General features: G+C 40.2%; 1 protein-coding gene across 1 annotated transcript; it reads right to left on the reverse strand.

Moving 5' to 3' along the window:
- Positions 1 to 12007: 12007 nt before the first annotated feature.
- Positions 12008 to 19723, reverse strand: LOC121873052 (uncharacterized protein DDB_G0271670-like). The gene is made up of 3 exons (XM_042376367.1): positions 19618 to 19723; positions 12904 to 13668; positions 12008 to 12585 (listed from the first exon to the last, which is right to left on the reverse strand). Exons 1-3 carry the CDS (start codon positions 19721 to 19723, stop codon positions 12008 to 12010), a joined length of 1449 nt encoding a protein of 482 aa, XP_042232301.1.
- Positions 19724 to 19956: the final 233 nt, after the last annotated feature.

Here is a 19956-nt window from a genome sequence, read left to right on the forward strand (position 1 = left end):
TCGTGCGTATGGCACTGTGTGACGTCACTCGTGCGTATGGCACGCGTCAGTGTGACATCTCCAATTGTGTGATATCAGCGATCGTGGGACGTCACCATGAGTAGTAGCTGATACTAAGCTTTACTGCATACATTTATCGAGCAAGACAGATCACGCTCGTTGTTCTGGCAGTCATGGACATAGAAGGGAATGAGTCAAAAATGAGGCACTGTTGCATCACATCCACCCCGCCAAGGCAGAGTGAGATAAAGCTGTCTCCCGAAAAGAGAAAGAACCACCAGACGGAGGGATTGAGGGGCAATTATGTGAGCAATACCAACAGACGCAGCAGATGTTCACTCACATGACAGCGATGATGCAGAACATCACCGAAGGTATGAATCGACTACAAAGTAAGGGCAGCACAGAACTAAGTGATAGCAAAGCCAACCTCCAGAAGGAGGACCTCAAAAGAATAACTTAGGAATCCATAGCCACTGAGACACCGGCTGATGCAGCATCATACTTCACAGACTGCTCGGTGGACCCAAAACATCATAGATCCGGAGCGGCCTTCTACACCCAAGATCAGACCCTCCTATGGAGACTTTCTAATGACTGCTCCACCCTACAAACAGAATTAGTAGCACTCTCAAAGGCCCAAACAAACCACATTCACTACCTTCTCCGGGTCATCACACGATACCCACCACCCAGATAGCTTAGGAAGTATCCTCCCCGGCAAGTGCGGACCCCAGTTCGGGGGGCGCGCCACTCCGAAACTGACCACGTCCAAGAGTGGGGGTTGGTGGTAAGTGTTCACTGACCGAGGGTCCGCTTACACTTGCAAAACTGCAGTATCCTTTCATATCTGCAGGTAGGATAACCTCCATCCCAATACCAAATCCAGCCTGGCTGCTCCAAGAGCTCCAGACGGAACCTCCAAACAGACCACCTACAGGCAAAGGCCTGTGTCGGACTACGGTCCGACAATCTCAACAACAACGAAAACAGAAGAACGCGGAAAGGTGATATCACTACCAGAGACACGACCTTCCTGAAACCAAAACTGATGAAGAAACGCTATATACTCCAAGAGGACTCCCGGCGCTCACCTTAACCGCGGAGCAAGGAACATTTCACCAGGGGGAGCGCGGAAGTACAGTACTTCCGAGCATCAATCTCGCTCACCGAAACCACTTTAAGTTGATGAAGGACCAAAAGGACGACCCGCCGAGGTCCGAGGGCTGGGTGAGAAAACTGTTAGAAATTATAAGGTTCTCCTAAAGGTCGACGCCGAAGTTCAGCAGAGGAACTTGCGATGAATACTGGGAGTTCTAGGGACCCTTCCAGCGACACGTTGGGATGCCGCAGATACTTGATGCTTTGAAATTAGAGACACTTTTCGTCGCCTACGCCAACTCCGCTAAGGACCCTTTGCGAGGATGCCTGCGAATACAAGATCCCAAAACATGGTACTTGGAAGCTTTGGACATATTAGAGAAACGTCACGGCAACAAGCACACTTACGTCTGTCAACTAATAAGGTCCAACTGTGAGACTAAATGACGCGAAAGGCCCCCAACAGTTCTCAGACGAACTGGAGAATTGCATGAGTAACTTGAAGGTTCTGGGAAAACTACATCAGATTGACAAGTATGGATCAATACATACGTTAGCTGAGAGATTCAAGGGAAAGATAAGGGACGACTATGTGGATAAGGTGCATAAATACAAAAGGAAGCAAGGGAAGCCTCCTGGGATCGAGTGGATGTTGGAATTCACTATGGATATGGTCGACAAGGCGGAGGAGGCCCCAAAGGGAATATATGCAGACTCACCCTCACACCAATCCTAGTCAAGGAAGAAACTTGTGGGTCTGGTGTCATCAGGAATAAAGACAACCAGGGAAACGGACGATGAACGCTGCTCATTATGCCGCGGAGATCGCCTTCTTCAGATGTGCCGGACATTCCTCAGCATGTCCACAGGGAAGCAAACTTCCCTCGAAAAGGAAGAACGTCGTTGCTTCGCCTGCCTGGGTCATAATCACCGGATAACAGAGTGCAGCCAGAAGAAGGTATGTGGTATAGATGGTTGCTCTGGAGTACACTCGAGGCTTCTGCACTTCACAGGAGTTCTGACGAGCAGTGGTAAGGCGCAAAGGGGCAAAGTTGAAAGAGGAGAACACCAGACCAGTTTCCAAAGGGTGAAGAGAGCAATCACTGGGGGCACTTACCAAATAGACATATCACCTGACCACAAGCGACCTAGAATGAGTCAACTTAAGGCCATTATGCCACCACCGGAATCGGCAACTAGTGGAGCTAAATCATGGAAGACCGAAGCCGGTACAAGCTCCATGTGGAAAAGGACTGGGAGTACACAAAGCATGCTGGTGACCACGAATAGAGGAAATCCGCATAGATGGGTCAGGGAAACCATAACCAACATCGGAATTGATGATCGGCGTGAAGAACCCAATGATTACGAGTTGTGATTACAAGAGTCCAGCAGTGTCACACTTCCAATAGTGAAAGTCAGGATGGAGGAGGAGAACCAAGAGGCGAAGGAGCAGTGGTCACCGGAGCTCTCTTGGTTAGGTTAGTCTAGCTAACCGGCTGCAAGCAGAGGGAAGGCCAGTTTTTTCCCTCTCCATTGGCACGATCATGAAAGAAAGAAGTAGTGCAAACACCGAAGAGATCAGTGTTAAGGTGGTTAGCGTAGGAGAAAGAAAGAGCCGATCCATCACTATCCCCAAGAACATTGTTGTTGAGAATCTACAGTCTTCTCTGAGAGTTTTCGGTCGAAAACACCCAAGACGTCACCATGTGGGAACACCTCCGACGTACTGCACTATGCCAAGCACCGAAAAGAGTGGATCTCCTGATAGGTCTGGATGTACCACAAGTATTAGTGCCATTAGAAGTAAGGACCAGGAAGGACGGAGAGCCGTTTGCAACACGCACCCTTCTGGGCTGGACTATAAATGGATCGCTTGGAGTGGTGAGCCGTGATTATGCTGTGAGCAACCACTTTGTCACAATGGCAACATTAAATTCGGAGACAAATCTGGAAAAACAAGTCAGGAACTTCTGGGAATGCGACTCCGCCTACAGTAACGATGATCCAGTTGATTACAGGAGAGTTCTGTTGCAGTGGTCAATGTCAATTACTCAAGTGGATGGACACTACAAACTTCCCATCCCGTTTCACCAGGAAGAACCGGAACTCCCAGACAATAAGAAGCTTGCCGAACAGCGATTGGTGGGACTGAGAAAAAGCCTCCTAAAGAACCCAGGGCTCTCTCAGAGGTATCAAGAAGAGAGGAGATGTCTAGTCGATGAGGGACATGCTGACCTAGTCCCACGTCAAGTACTCAGTGTTGCACCCGGGAAGACCTGGTATCAACAACACACCACCCCGTGTTGATTCCCAACAAGCCAGAAAAGGTGAGAATAGTTTTTTGATTGTGCAGCCGAATATGAGTCGATGTCATTGAACAGACAGGTGATGTAAGGGCCACACCTTAACAACAATTTGATGGGAGTCCTCATCAGATTCAGACAAGGAAAGGTGGCACTCATGGCTGATATAGAGGCAATGTTCCACTAAGTGCGAATAGTACGCGAACATCGAGACGCCTTACGATTCTTATGTTGAGTGTACGACCAGCTGCCAGGGCACCCACCACTTACCGAATGACAGTACGGCAGTTCTTCAGTACATACGAAACACCTAAAGACGCTTCCATTCCTTCTTGACCAATCGAGTGGCAATGATACACGAGGACTCCAATGCAGAGCAATGCGCCACGTGAAGTCGGCACTGAACCCAGCCGATGATGCTAGTCATGGACTACATGGAGCAGAGCTCAACGAGGAGGGCAAGTGGATTCTGAGACCTGCTTTCCTCTTTTTGGAAGAAGACAGTTGGCCAAAGAGTCCAATGAGGATTATAGACCTCACAGCCAGACACCCTGGAGAAGAAGAAAACCACCGTGCTGACGACGAACGCTGACCAGGGGGAGGGAATCCTCGATAAGCTATGGGCCAGGTACTCCTCTTGGCATCGATTTCTGAATAGCATAGTGTGGATTAGAAGGTTTATATAATGGCGGCTGGGGAAGCGAAAGAACAAACATCACCGAAAACATCAACTGAAGGTCAGCGTATTGGAAGATGTGAAGTTAGTCGTCTTAAGATTTATGTAAAGAAAAGGATTCCCTCGAGAACTCGGAATGTTACAACAGGGACAACCAGTGGGAGGTGGCGACGTGAGTCGACTGGAACCTCATCTAGACACGCACGGTTTGATCAGAGTAGGCGGCCGACTGAAACATACTGCTCTCCACCCAGACCAGAAGAATCCCATATTGTTGCCGAAGGACAACAGGATCACGGGGCTCATTGTGAGAGAGGTACACTCGACTAGAGCTGGACACTCAGGACGAGAACACACTCTTGCCATGATACGTGGGACATACTGGATACCTAAGTGCCGCAACTTACTCGACAGCGCAATACAGACGCGTGTGACTTGTCGGAGAAGCAACTTTGGGCCTACCCACTAACGCCAAGCCGACCTGCCAGAAGATGGAAGCATGCCCAATCGTGGACCAAATTTGGAAGAGGTGGTTAAAGGAATATCTCCCGACACTACGTCAGTGACAAAGATTCTTCAAAACTCGCCGTAATCTCCACGCTGGGAATATCGTGATCATCTCGGGACAACCCTTCCCCAGGAGTCAGTGAATGCTAGCGAGAGTACTGGAGGGACTACCTAGCGCAGATGGCCTGGTGCGAAGTGTTAAAATGAAGACAAAGGACTCAATGTTAATGCACCGTAATATAGTGCGAAGCCCGACAGGGGAAGTGTTATCGCCACACGCAATTGTGCGCGCCGGCCACATGTTAAGTGAAGAAACTGTTTACAACTCAGAATAGCTTACTAAGCGAGATGGAGCTGGTAGCAGCTGTGACTGCCTGAGGGACAGTCTATCGTCTTCTACTGTAAAGGCAGCATCTTGATTCTCGTCAGACAATATCTTTCTGCATGACATTAGATTTGTTCTTGTTGGTCTAACCCTAGACCCCAAAACGTGATTGTGATTGTGAACTGTTGAATCCTCTGAGAACTCTAAATAACTTTAATAGGTGTTATTATGTACTGGATATTGATCGTATTATTCAAACTGTGTCCTTATGTACCAGCAGTTGTTATATGTGAATTGTATTCAACAGGTTTTGACCGAATTATACTCATCGCATCAATGACATGGGTCTTATTATCCTGCACAAACTAAAATCGCTCCTATGAGCGTGCTTTATGGACTAATGAAATATATATATATATATATATATATATATATATATATATATATATATATATATATATATATATATATATATATATATATATATATATATAATTAAATCACTATGGTGCTCGTCATCCAGGTATGCTAATAACCACAAGGAAAGAAACACAAAGTTCCCAAGCGCTTTTGTGTAATTCACATCTCTCAGGTGAGTAGACTAAGGAGAAGTACAAAAGAGGTATATTTATATATATATATATATATATATATATATATATATATATATATATATATATATATATATATATATATATATATAAATATACCTTCTTTTGTTCCTTAGTCACTCACCTGAATGTGATACACAACGCTGGTCTTTCCTTGTGGTTATCAATATACCTATCACGCACCTACAGTGAACTACTTTATATATATATATATATATATATATATATATATATATATATATATATATATATATATATATATATATATATATATATATATACAGAGGAGGGTAGATTAAGTGGCAAATGGCAAATGAAATTCAACACCAGCAAGTGCAGCATACTTAATATTGGAAGAACAAATACTGTCAATGTATACAGCCTTAACAACATCAACCTAGAGAAGTCGACTTGTGAAAGAGACCTAGGGGTATGGCCGGACCTACGGCCTAAAAACAGTGCGTTAATGTTCGAAATAAGGCAAACAGAGTATTGGGTTTTATATCTAGAAGTGTAAGTAATAAGAGTGCAGAGGTCTTATTGCAACTATATCTTGCGCTAGTCAGGCCGCACCTCGATTATGCGGTTCTTTTCTGGTGCCCTTATTATAGAATGGATATCAATTCGCTGGAGTCGGTGCAGCGAAGAATGACGAAAATGATTCCGGACTTTGAAACCTTCCATATCAGGATAGGTTAAAAACTAAACTTGCATTCCTAGAAAGACGAAGAGTGCGGGGGATATGACAGAAGTATTCAAGTGGTGAAAGGAATCAATAAAGGTGATATAGATAAAGTTCTTATAATATCCGAGCAGGATAGGACTCGGAACAACGGATTTAAGTTGGATAAGTTTAGGTTTAGGAGGAGATAGGAAGGAACTGGTTTACAAATAGGCTGGTGGACGGGTGGAACAAGCTTAGCAACTTTGTAGTAAGTGCTGGAACGCTGGAAAGTTTCAAAAGGGAGGCTGGATAGATTCATGGATGATAGAGAGTGGTAGTAACTCTCGACAGGAGCTGCCATGCACAGGCCAACCGGCCTATTGCAGACTCCTTATTTTCTTATGTTCTTATGTTAAGTCCACAATGGTCAGGTATTAGGGAATGACCCTACTAATCTTCAAAAAGCACAGCAGCAGTCGGTAGTCAGGTTCAGAGGTAAGCTGACCCAACCTTCTCACCAAAAAGAAGATTTGTAACCAGATTAGTAGGGTCATTACCTAATACCTGACCATTGTGAACTTGATCTCACCTCCTCTGTATATACAGTATATACCTTGTTTTTACTTCTCCTTAGTCTGTATTCACCCTGAAGATGTGAATTACACGAAAGCGCTTAGAGACTTCGTTGTTTTTCGATTATCAGCATATATATATATATATATATATATATATATATATATATATATATATATATATATATATATATATATATATATATATATATATATATATATATATATATATATATATATATATATATATATATATATATATATATATATTATATATATTATATATACATATATATATATATATATATATATATATATATATATATATATATATATATATATATATATATATATATATATATATATATATATATATATATATATATATATATATATTACTGTTGTCTTTTGAGGTAGGATTTGGCGACACACACATCGTCACAGGTCTGCCAGCAGCAGGGACACACACACACACACACACACACACACACACACACACACTGGTCACCCAATTAAAGATCGCCTCGGCAATGACCGGAACTGAGTCAAGAGGAAATCATGGGGGCGAAAACGGTCAGAGAACCTCGAAATTTTCTTTCGTCCAGGGTGTACAACACTAAAAACGGAGACAAAGAACTTAAATTTGGATTTCAGTGTAAAGGTTTGATTTAACTCTGGCGGGTAAAGTAGGTGAGCGACGGAAATTATCGTGAACACTCAAAAGCTCACATGGTTTTTACCGAAATTTTAGTACAAAGTTAAAAATATATATTTAATTATTGGCCGATAATTCCCATGGAACAAAGTTGAGCTCACATCGCAGTTAATTATAAGTTTCTAACCACGCTGACGTATTATGACGAAAAGGGAGACAATGACTTAGAGGTAGATGATCATGTCATGGTCACGTTGACTGCTAGTCTATTTAACTAATGATTCTTATTAAACTCCACGACCCCAAAACATGAGTGGGTTAGCGACCCCCGAGAAGACGTGTTTTTCGCCATCGACGCTACACATAAGAACATAACATAAGAAAGTGGGATTCTGCAGGAGGCCGACTGGCCCATGCAGGGCAGATCCCTTTCACACCCATCCCAGCACTTCCATGTGCCTATCCAACTTCGTCTTGAAGCTCCCTTGCGTCCCCGATCCTACTATAGCACTCGGTAGCCTATTCCACATATCCACAACTCTATTACCAAACCAGTGCTTGCCTATATCCTTTCTGAATCGGAATTATTCACTCTTAAAGCCATTTGTTCTAGTTATTTCTGTTATTACTGAGCTCAGAACATCTTCCATTTTACCCTTTTGTTAATCCCACTTACCCAATTTGTACACCCTCATCATATCTCCTCAACCTACGCCTCTAACAATGTAAGCCTAAGCCAGTCTTTTCTTCATATGGAAGGTTTCTAATATTATGGATCATTTTTGTCATTCTTCTTGTACTCTCTCTCAAAGAATCTATGTCCATTCTATAATAAGGACACCAGAACCGGAACCGCATAATCCATGTGTGGCCTCACTAATGCTAGGTAAAGTTTTCAAGATAACGTCAGCAGTTCTGTTACTCAATAAGACCCAGATATGAACCCAAGAATCCTGTTTGCCTTGTTGCGAACGCTAATACATTGTTTTCAGTAGGTTTCCAAGTCGTTAACAACACACCCAGATCTTTTTCACAAACTGAGTTTTCTATTTCCGTTAATGGCTTATACTTAACGTTTGTATTCGTCTTCCTACTGTAGTACCTGTATTTATCATTAAAATTCATTTGCCAGTTTACTGACCACTCATGGCGGTATCTAGATCTCTTTGAAGGTGTTCAAAGTCACTGTTCGAATTTATCACTTCCCCATTTTGGTATCATCTGCAAATTTAATAATCTCATTAGTTATACTAAATCAAGATCATTAATGAAGATAACAAATACAGAGGCCTACTACAGAGATCCCTGGGGAACTCCGCTTTTGACCGCACCCCAGTCTGACTTCTTAATCCATTTATGCTGACTCTTTGTTTCCTTCCTGCTAACCATGACCTAATCCATTTTAATACCGATCCACCTATTCCAGTGCTTCTACCTTCCTTATCAATCTCATGAGGGGACTCTCATCGAATGCTTTACTGAAATCTAAATAAATTATATCATATGGCTTATCATTATCTACCGCTTCAAATACTTCTGAGAAAAAGCTAAGCAAATTTGTGAGACAAGAACGTCCCTGGGTGAACCCGTGCTGAGAAGAATGAATTAAGTTGAATGTTTCAAGGTGGCTTCTGATTTTTGTAGCAATAATTGACTCTAGCAACTTGCCTATGATTGACGTGAGACTAATGGGACGGTAATTTGATGCTATTGATTTATCACCCTTTTGAAAATCGGAACTACATTTGCAAGTTTCCAAGCTTCTGGCACTAGGCCCGATTCTAATGACTTATTAAATAAAACTGCTAATGGATTACTCAACTCATCTCTACATTCTTTTAATATTCTAGCATATACCTCGTCTGGACCAGGCGATTTATGAGGCTTCAGTTTGTTAATTACTTTAAGCACATCGTTACTAGTAATATTGATATTCATCAACATATTTTCTATACTGTCGTTATATACCTTATGAACTTCTGGAAACTGTGCTAGGTTTTCATTTGTGAATACGAGCGAAAATGACTATTTAACGTACTACATTTCTAACTCATCATCAGTCATTTCTCCTGTCGTAGTTTTAAGGGGACCTATTGTATCTCTAACCTTTGATTTATACAGTTGATAAAAAGCTTTGGGGTTATTTTTCGATTCGTTTGCTACCTTGATTTCATAATTTCTCTTTGCTTTCCTAATTTCTGTTTTTACCTGTCTTGTTAGGTTCTGATAGTAACCAAGTAAGTGATTTTCGCCTTTCTTAACTTTTCTATATACCTTTCTTTTTCCCTAGAAGATCTAAGAGTCTATTATTCATCCATTTTGGTTGGTTCCGTATCGATCTGAATTTTCTTTTAGGGATGTGTTTATTTTGGGCATTATTGATTGTCGCAATAAATTGTTCATAAGTAGCTGCTAAATTAAATTCGGGGTTATCCCGTCCTAAGTTGACAGTTTCCGAGGTGTGGGGGGGATTAATCTTTTGACCATAGGGTCATCCCTTAGGTCTCTCCTTAAGCTACCGTAATTAGCCTTCCTAAAATCCGGGATCAAGGCCGAATTTTCCTTCTTCCTGCCATCCCATATTATGTTAAAATATATGGCTTTATGATCACTGTTTCCTAGTTCGTCTCCAATCCCAACATCTTTTACTAGATTTTCATTATTACTGAGAACTAAATCGAGGATATTATTTCCTCTAGTGGGCGAGTTTATGAATTGATATAAAAAACTATCTTGTACTACTTCTAGAAAATCTTCAGATTCATTATCGCTAAGTTGATTTTTCCAATCTATGCCTGAAAAGTTGAAATCGCCTAGAATACATACATACATACACTTGTTCCCTCCCAGAGTCCCGCTTTTGTGAAGACAGTTATCAATGCGTTGTTTATTCCACTCTCTCCTGGGAGGCTCAATCTTGAATTAGTCAGTGTATATCAACTCAAGTAATTCGCCAGACCTTTGTCAACTGAGGGTCATCTTTGAATGAGTAACAGTTAGTTTGTTTGTGATTATTGTCATTGGTTGAGTAGCAATCACTGGCAACTCAGGGATATATATACCCGTGCATCTCGCAGGGAGAGCATCCCCTGACGCAGCCCCAACGTTGAATTGTCATTCACCCAGTGTAAGAAGTACTATAACGTAAATATGTCTGTCGTCTAAACAAGAGATTTGTTTGTGTGTTCATGCTTCCCAGTCCGTCCCCTGACGCCGCCCCAACGTTTGTTCCAGATCCCATTGTGATCCTTGCATCGCTCAACAACTGCCCCGGATGTAGTAGATACCCAGCAGGGACCATATATGAAACGATGGCACGGATGCGGCCTGATTAATGTGCCCCACTGCCTCGTTGGGCCAAACCCCAGACTCGCCATGTGTCTGGCTACCACGCACAATAACAACGGTCGTAAACCCCAGTGTTCCACCTTGAGACCCTCCCTGGAAGTATATGTCAACAGAGGGCGTTGTAATATGTATGTTAGGGATAATTAGTTGGAAATAATTATCCCATGTTGGGTGGTGGACCCCATGTATCGGCGGGTTTCATTATTAACGTGTATGTTGAGTAAGGCCTTGTAACAGTACTGAGAAGTACCACTTGGATGTTGAGTAAAGTAATCTACAATGAGTGCCATGTACTATGTATTGTGAGTAGGGCCAAGGAACTGGTCCTGCTATGCCATGTACTGTAACACCAGTTAGGCTGTGTGCAGTAAGAGTGTAAGATCTGAGCAATTACTGTTGAGTAAAGGAATAAGAAAATAAGTAAATAAGAAAATAAGTAAAGAAGAAAGTACTGAGTCTGCAATAAGCCCAGGAGTTGAGCCTGGTAGTTATATGATTAATAATATATATTTTTCCCTTTCATTTCATATTAATAAATTTGTTTTTAGAGTACTTTAGGTGTATTCATTTCTCCCACAGTATTTTACCTTTATTTCCGTCCAAGTGACTTGATACCAGAATTACCATACCCATGTGCCTAGACCCTCAACCATGCTACCAAAAGAATGTCCATGCTACCAAAAGAATAGGTGACAGAACCGAGTAAGCGTAAGAACTAACATAAGAGAAGTAAGTAAGATGAGGGTGGTGTAGAGGTGTTGTTGGGAAAACACGCGCCCTCACATTCACATAGAGGTAAATGATAACATAGAGGTAGATGATAACGTAAGAGGTAGATGGCGACATCGGAGTAGACGATGATGTAGAGATAGATGATCACATAGCGGTAGATAATGATGTAGTGGTAGATGATCACATAAATATAAATGATAGCAAAGAGGCTACTGTAGTTGATGACATAGGGATAGACGATGACGTAGAGGTAAATTTTGTCGTAGGGGTAGATGATGACGTAGAGATAGATGATGACGTAGAGGGAGATGAAGACATTGGGGTAGATAGTGAAATTGAGGCAGATGATGAAGTAGGGGTAGATGATGATGCACAGTAGATGAAGACAGAGAGGTAGATTATGACGTATGGGTAGATGATCATGTAGTGGTAGATGATGACGTTGAGATGGATGATGACTTAGGGGTAGATGATGACGTAATGGTTTGTTGATGACATAAAGGCAGATGATTATACAGAGGTAGATGATGATATAGAGGTAAATGGTAACATAAGAGTAGATATTGATGTAGATGTAGATGCTGACGTAGGGGTAGATGATGATGTGGAGGTAAATGGTGACATAGGGGAAAATGGTGACGTTGAGGTAGATGATGACATAGGGGTAGATGATGACGTTGAGGTAGATGATAACGTAGAGGTAGATGATGATGTAGAGGAAGATGATGAAATAGGGGTAGATGATGACGTTAAGGTAGATGATGTATTAGGGGTAAATGATGACGTTAAGGTAGATGATGTCTTAGAGGTAGATGATGACATTGGGGTAGATGATGACGTTGAGGTAGATGAAAACGTAGGGAGAGATGATGACGTAGAGGTAGATGATAATGTAGAGGTAGATGATGTCTTAGGGGTAGATGATGACATAGGGGTAGATGATGACGTTAAGGTAGATGATGACGTAGAGGTAGATGATAACGTAGAGGTAGATGATGTCTTAGGGGTAGATGATGACATAGGGGTAGATGATGACGTTAAGGTAGATGATGTATTAGGGTAAAATGATGACGTTAAGGTAGATGAGTCTTAGAGGTAGATGATGACATAGGGGTAGATGATGACGTTGAGGTAGATGAAAACGTAGGAGATGATGACGTAGAGGTAGATGATAATGTAGAGGTAGATGATGTCTTAGGGTAGATAGATGACATAGGGGTAGATGATGACGTTAAGGTAGATGATGACGTAGAGGTAGATGATAACGTAGAGCTAGATGATGTCTTAGGGTAGATGATGACATAGGGGTAGATGATGACGTTAAGGTAGATGATGACGAGAGGTAGATGAGGTCTTAGGTAGATGATGACATAGGGGTAGATGATGACGTTAAGGTAGATGATAACGTAGAGTAGATGATAACGTAGAGCAGATGATGTCTAGGGTAGATGATGACGTTAAGGTAGATGATGACGTAGAGGTAGATGATAACGTAGAGGTAGATGATGTCTTAGGGGTAGATGATGACATAGGGGTAGATGATGACGTTAAGGTAGATGATGACGTAGAGGTAGATGATAACGTAGAGGTAGATGATGTCTTAGGGGTAGATGATGACGTTAAGGTAGATGATGACGTAGAGGGAGATGATGACGTTAAGGTAGATGATGTCTTAGGGGTAGATGATGACGTCGAGGTAGATGATGTCTTAGGGGTAGATGATGACGTTAAGGTAGATGATGTCTTAGGGGTAGATGATGACGTTAAGGTAGATGATGTCTTAGGGGTAGATGATGACGTTAAGGTAGATGATGTCTTAGGGGTAGATGATGACGTCGAGGTAGATGATATCTTAAGGGTAGATGATGACGTTGAGGTAGATGATGAAATAGAGGTAGATGATGACGTAGATTTAGATGATGAAGTAAGGGTAGATGTTGACGTAGAGGTAGATGAAGACATAGCGGTAGGTGATGATGTATAGGTAGATGATGACGTAGAGGTAGATGAAGACAGTGGTAGATGGTGATGTAGATGTAGATGATGACGTAGAGGTAGATGAAGACAGCGGTAGATGATGATAGAGAGGTAGATGATTATATAGATGTAGTTAATGAAATAAGGGTAGATGATGACGTAGTGGTAAATGGTGACGAAGGGGTAGATGATGACTTACAGGTAGATGAGGACGTAAAGGTAGAGCAATGACATAGACGAAAATGATGAAGTAGTGGTAAATGGTGACGTAGAGACAGATGAGGACGTAGAGGTAGAAGATGACGTAGGGGTAGATGATAATGTAGAGGTAGATGACGCCAAAGTAACAAGTGGTCGAGCTAGACTTGAATCATATTTTCGATGTAGTTTGAGCTTTTCCCCATCTAGTTATTATATGTCTTATTTGTGTCACTTATGTTACTTGTATATTATTTGTAATTCGAAACCCATTCCCCAAATATGTAACTGTATATTTTCAGCCTTCTGGCTGCCAAGCTCTTTCAATAAACCGTTAATTATTATTTATTACATGTGTTGATTTGTCATGTATAGCTGTACTATGTACAGCTGGGCCATATATAGCCGTGACATGTATACCTTTGTCATGTACAGACGTGGCATATATAGCTGTGTCATGTTTAGCTGTATCATGCCTATCTGTGCCATGTATAGCTGTGTCATGTAAAGAATGATAAGTGCTCAGTGCCTTCCCCAATAGACAGACAGACAGACAGATGCGTAAAACGAGACAGACAGACAGACAGAAAGAACAGACCCTTCTAATGTTAATGGATAAAGCCTTATATATAAAATCCATACATGATATCAATCTCTTAAACTATTAATTGACGAAGGATTGAAAGTATATATTATTTTTCTATTCAATTTTAAGCCCTTGACTAATGAGGGAAGGATGGATAATAACAAACCACAACACTGTTCAATCTTATTCCGCTTTATTTAAAGAAAAAATAGTTGAATGAGATATTTTGATAAAAACAAGACCCAGTGATACAACGCAGAGAAAAACCACAACCCAAGTGTATTATCATTTATTTTAGGTTAGCACATTTACTGAAATTGTCACAGTTAATATTTTAAATGATTATTTCGGCCTGTATTTAGTTTCATGGAGCACGAGTTAACATAAAGATGTTATTTCAATTTGTGTGAGGAATAGTGGCTTCACTATAGACCCAAATGGGTTCTTCCTGAATATATGAGTTATGATATGAGTAATATTTGAACGTATGTAAGGTCGGTGGTTATAGAAAAATATTTAGGTTGGGTTTATAGGTGACATAACATACTGTATGTCTTAATATAAAGTGGAGGGTTGTAGTGTGGGATTATGCATGCTATATATGGTTTGAAGAAGTTAACAGTAATGAAACTTCGTCAAGGATTACATTCGTATGTTTAGTAATTGATATATTAGGTTTGGTAGGGTTTAACTTTACTGGACATATTATATTTTGCAATTGATTTCTCAGGTTGAAACATTTTAAATAAATATTGCGACAAACTCTGAGTTTCCATTTTGACCTTCATATACCAAGGATAGAATTATTATATAAACCACAACCCAAAGATAGAATGAATGAAAAAAAACGCAACCCAAGGATGGAATGAAGATGAAAACAACAACCCCGAGAACGGAATGAAGAAAAAACACAGCCCAAGGATTGAATGAAGAAAACCACAACCCAAGAATGGAATGAAGAAAAACCACAACGCAAGGATAGAATGATGAAAAACCAAAACCCAAGAATAGAATGAAGAAAAACCACAAACTAAGAACAGAATAAATCTAAGAACCACGACCTCAGTTCATACGTGATGATGTTGGGTTCACCTGAGGGGGGATGATTGATATTGCAATGAAGTAATTATTCCCAGGATTGAATTAATCTTTTTTTCGGATTATATTTTCCCCGAGTTGAAGTAGCTACTCGAGGCCTGATGACGAGGGTGAAGAGAGAGAGAGAGAGAGAGAGAGAGAGAGAGAGAGAGAGGCGCTCGGAATACTAAGACATAAAAGAAGAAACTGACAGACAATAATAGATACTGTAAGAGAGTGAGATACAATGTTGAAAAAGAAAAAAACAAAGGAAGAAAGACCGAGATATATAAAGAAAATCGGTGAGACAGAGAGACATTAAGAGAACAGGAAAGATGCGATGAGAAACAAATACGTTTAGAGAATCAAAGAGGCAAAAAAAGAGACAGACTGAGAGAAAAAGAATCGGTGAGACAGAAACACACTGAAGGGGAGAGAGAAAGGCAGGCAGACAGACAGACACGGAGGGAAAGTGAGAAATAGAGGGGAAACTGCGAAATATATAAAGGCACTGAGAATCACTGGCCGAGAGAGAAAAAACCGTGGGGTACACTGGTGGCCAGAGGAGCGCTACACGGCACAATATTAACTCTTCCAGGAAGCTGAATAAAAAAGCCGCTTAAAAACGTCTCCCTAAACACTTTTGCCATTTCATATTCTACATATACTGAAGATCACCTTTAACTGTCTTGTCTTAGTGTAAAGTTTTATATGTGGTGCGAGGGTGGTCAGGTCAGATGGTCAGGTGACCCGGCCTTCTCACCTGGTCACAAATCTTCTTAATTACAAAATTGTCCAACTTGTACATGCCGTTACTCAAATTCATGTTGAATGCTTCGGTATGTTTAATATGACTAGATTCTAAGATGTTCCTACTATCAATTGAATTACATGGTAATATTGAGGAGGCATTATCCCAGTCAATGCAATGCTTGTTATCCCTCAAATGAACAAACAGAGCATTGGATTCCTGGCCTGTCCTAACACTGTATTTGTGTTGTTTAATTCTAGTTGCAAGATCTTTACCTGTCTGGCCTAAGTAAAACATATTACATTCCTTGCAAGTGAACTTTATAAATGCAACCCTAATTTGTGTTGTTGGGGGAGTTCTTGGATTAACATTTTGTTTTAACAGTGCATTGCACAAGCTGGACAATTTTGTAATTAAGAAGATTTGTGACCAGGTGAGAAGGCCGGGTCACCTGACCATCTGACCTGACCACCAACCGTTGTGTGCTATTTAAAGATTAGTAGGGTCATTACCTAATACCTGACCATTGTGGACCTGGTCTCACCCTTCTCTGTATATATACACCATGATTTGTATTTCTCTCTCTAGTCTGTACTCACCCTGAAGATGTAACACGAAATAATATATATATATATATATATATATATATATATATATATATATATATATATATATATATATATAATTACATATATATATATATATATATATATATATATATATATATATATATATATATATATATATATATATATATATATATATATATATATATATATATATATATATAGAACATAGGGAACTTGTGTTTTCTTCCTTGTATTATCAGCATATACCTAGATCACACCTTTTATTTACTTATATATATATATATATATATATATATATATATATATATATATATATATATATATATATATATATATATATATATATATATATATATATATATATATATATATATATATATATATATATATATATATATATATATATATATATATATATATATATATATATATACTATCCACCCGGGGGTCCGTGGTCAATAGTAATGCCATGGTGCACAATTTTAGGACTAAAGGTCTCGAATGGACGAGATAGTAGGCAAATTACTGGAAGCAATCATTTCAAACTCTATTCGAAATCACCTGGAGAAGCACAGATTGATCAATGATTCCCAGCATGGCTTCACAAGCGGACGTTCTTGCCTAACTAATCTATTAACATTCTTTTCATCAGTTTTCGAATCGGTGGACGAGGGGCACAATTATGATGTGGTATATCTCGACTTTAGCAAAGCCTTCGACAGAGTCCCCCACGAAAGACTAATTAGAAAGGTAGAAGCTCATGGTATCAAAGGTGACATCCTTAAATGGATTAGGGCGTGGTTACAGGACAGGAAACAGCGAGTGAGCATTAACGGCACTAAGTCCCATTGGAGCAACGTCACAAGTGGAGTTCCCCAAGGCTCAGTACATGGACCATTATTATTTATTATATACATAAACGACGTAGATATCGGCATTGACAGCAACATAAGTAAATTTGCCGATGACACTAAAATAGGACGTGTTATCAAATCTGACGAGGACTCGGCAAAACTACAGGAAGATCTAAACAAATTTTTCGAATGGTCTGAAAAATGGCAGATGAAATTCAACGTCGACAAATGTAAAGTACTCAGTATAGGAGATGTAAACAGGGAAACCAGATACCAGATGAACAACGATGCCATAGAGAAATCCGACTGTGAGAGAGATTTAGGAGTAATGATAAGTAGGAACCTTAAGCCAAGTAAACAATGTGTTTTTGCTCGTAACAAGGCTAATAAAGTACTTGGGTTCATACAAAGGAGTGTTAGTTACAAGACTAGCGAGGTCATCCTAAAACTGTATCTTGCTCTTGTGAGACCACACCTGGATTACGCAGTTCAGTTCTGGTCACCGTATTACAGAATGGATATAGAATCCTTGGAATGAATTCAGAGGAGAATGACAAGACTAATCCCGGGCATTAGGAACCTTGAGTATAGAGACAGGTTAAAGCATCTTAATTTGCACTCCCTTGAGAGACGTAGAGCGAGGGGCGACCTGATAGAGGTGTATAAGTGGAAGGCAGGGCTAAACAAAGGGGACATTACAAAGGTACTCAAACTATCCAACCAGGAGCGAACTCGTAACAATGGTTTTAAATTAGACAAATTTAGATTTAGGCGTGAAATAGGTAAACACTGGTTTGGAAACAGAGTAGTGGATGAATGGAACAAGTTACCAAATATCATCATTAACTCGAATACGCTGAATTGCTTCAAACATAGGTTGGATGCTCATATGAGCAATAGGGGTTGGGTGTAAACGGGACTGCCCAGTATGGGCCAATAGGCCCGCTGCAGTTTCCTCCATTCTTATGTTCTTATGTCCGTCGGAATTGTTTCGTAAGATGTCAGGTCAATCGGTAAAGAAAACGCTCAAATTCATTATGGTAAAGATATTCTTAAATAAATTGGGCCAAAAGTGTCAAAAAAAATAAGGATTAAAGTAGCTAAAAATTCTCGTGACTGAGAAGAGCTCTGTGATTGGTTGTGATGTCACAGGTTGGCTGGAGCCGACGAGCAGGAGCCTGGAGGCAGCCAGCTGTGGCGTATGTGTTGTTACCAGCAGAATTACAGGACTTGTGGCCATATGCAATGTTGATATAAACAGGCATACTTTATTTTTCGGTTAAAATAAAGTGCTGCCCAAGTATCATCATGTGTATTTACTTGCTGCGTGCGAAAATGATACAAAAGACCGATAACTCAAACATGGAAGTTTTCATCACTGTTCTCTATTTCATGTCTTGAAAATATAAGTTTTCGTCACTGATGTCTATATTTAATGTTGTGGAAGGACTAGGGACGACCATGGCCAGGGAATGGGCTTGAGAGGATCAGGTTAGGCTATGATAAGTTATAAGTTATAAGATTAGCTTAACATACACCGGTAAGGGGGGTAGTAACTCAAAATTGGTGATTTCCGATGGAAATGAATGTCAAAATCGTTCATAACACATCGCAAACCATCAGAAAAAAAAACATAGTCTGCATGTCTAAGTGCAGGTGATGACCAAAACTTAAAATTTACCCAATATAGCCTATCTCGAATCTAAGCATCCAAATACTTATGATAGTTAAAGTATAATTTTACCCATTACAGTAATTAATATAAACGATGATATATCCCAGTGGTTCATAAGTGAATCATCAAAACAATAACAGCACTATGTTGTCATATTTACCTAGCATCAGGCATTCTCAAAACAAAGTCCAGACAATGTCATTACTTCTAAATTGACTTGTATCTGAACCTTGTACTGATATACTCTGTAAATGCGCTGGAAAACAAATCTACCAGGTAAGAATACATGACAGCTGAGCTGGTGTAAACTTGAGATTTTTTTATGTTCATAAGCTGCTCTTCCTGGCACATTTCTTCACTTACGAAATGTCCATGACTTAGACCATAGAACAAAAACACCCTTAAAACTTACCTGAACGTGGTTTTTGGGGTCTGTAGAGGCCATCCTTTCTACTACCTCCGACTGCAGCGGTGAGTTTGTTGGAGAACGTCATCTGCGGGGAAGATGGTGACGTCATTGCAAATGGCGGCCGTTTTTCTAAAGAAATAAACTTATCTCGACTATTATAGCAGGAATTTAAACTTTTATTACAAATTATATATACCGTATCACTCTACGAACGTGGCAGAGTGTATTTCTTGAGTTTACTCAGAATCGACAACTCGTCCCTGCTTTCGTTTTGGATCTATGGTTGGATCATTAATGTTTAAGCTCAATTATGTACTTATGTGTCTTGACGCTTTGAATATA

This window comes from Homarus americanus, unplaced genomic scaffold (genome assembly GCF_018991925.1).
Source record: "Homarus americanus isolate GMGI-L3 unplaced genomic scaffold, GMGI_Hamer_2.0 scaffold11022, whole genome shotgun sequence".
Lineage (NCBI taxonomy): Eukaryota > Metazoa > Arthropoda > Malacostraca > Decapoda > Nephropidae > Homarus > Homarus americanus.

Coding starts and splice junctions, on each gene's coding strand:
- LOC121873052 (XM_042376367.1), bottom strand. CDS start 19,723: ATGACGTCACCATCTTCCCCGCAGATGACGTTCTCCAACAAACTCACC. Junction 13,669..19,617: donor ACCCCAAAAACCACGTTCAG/GTAAGTTTTAAG, acceptor TCTACCTGTAAG/TCATCATCTACCCCTTCGTC. Junction 12,586..12,903: donor TACGTTATCATCTACTCTAC/GTTATCATCTAC, acceptor TCTACCTCTAAG/ACTCATCTACCTTAACGTCA.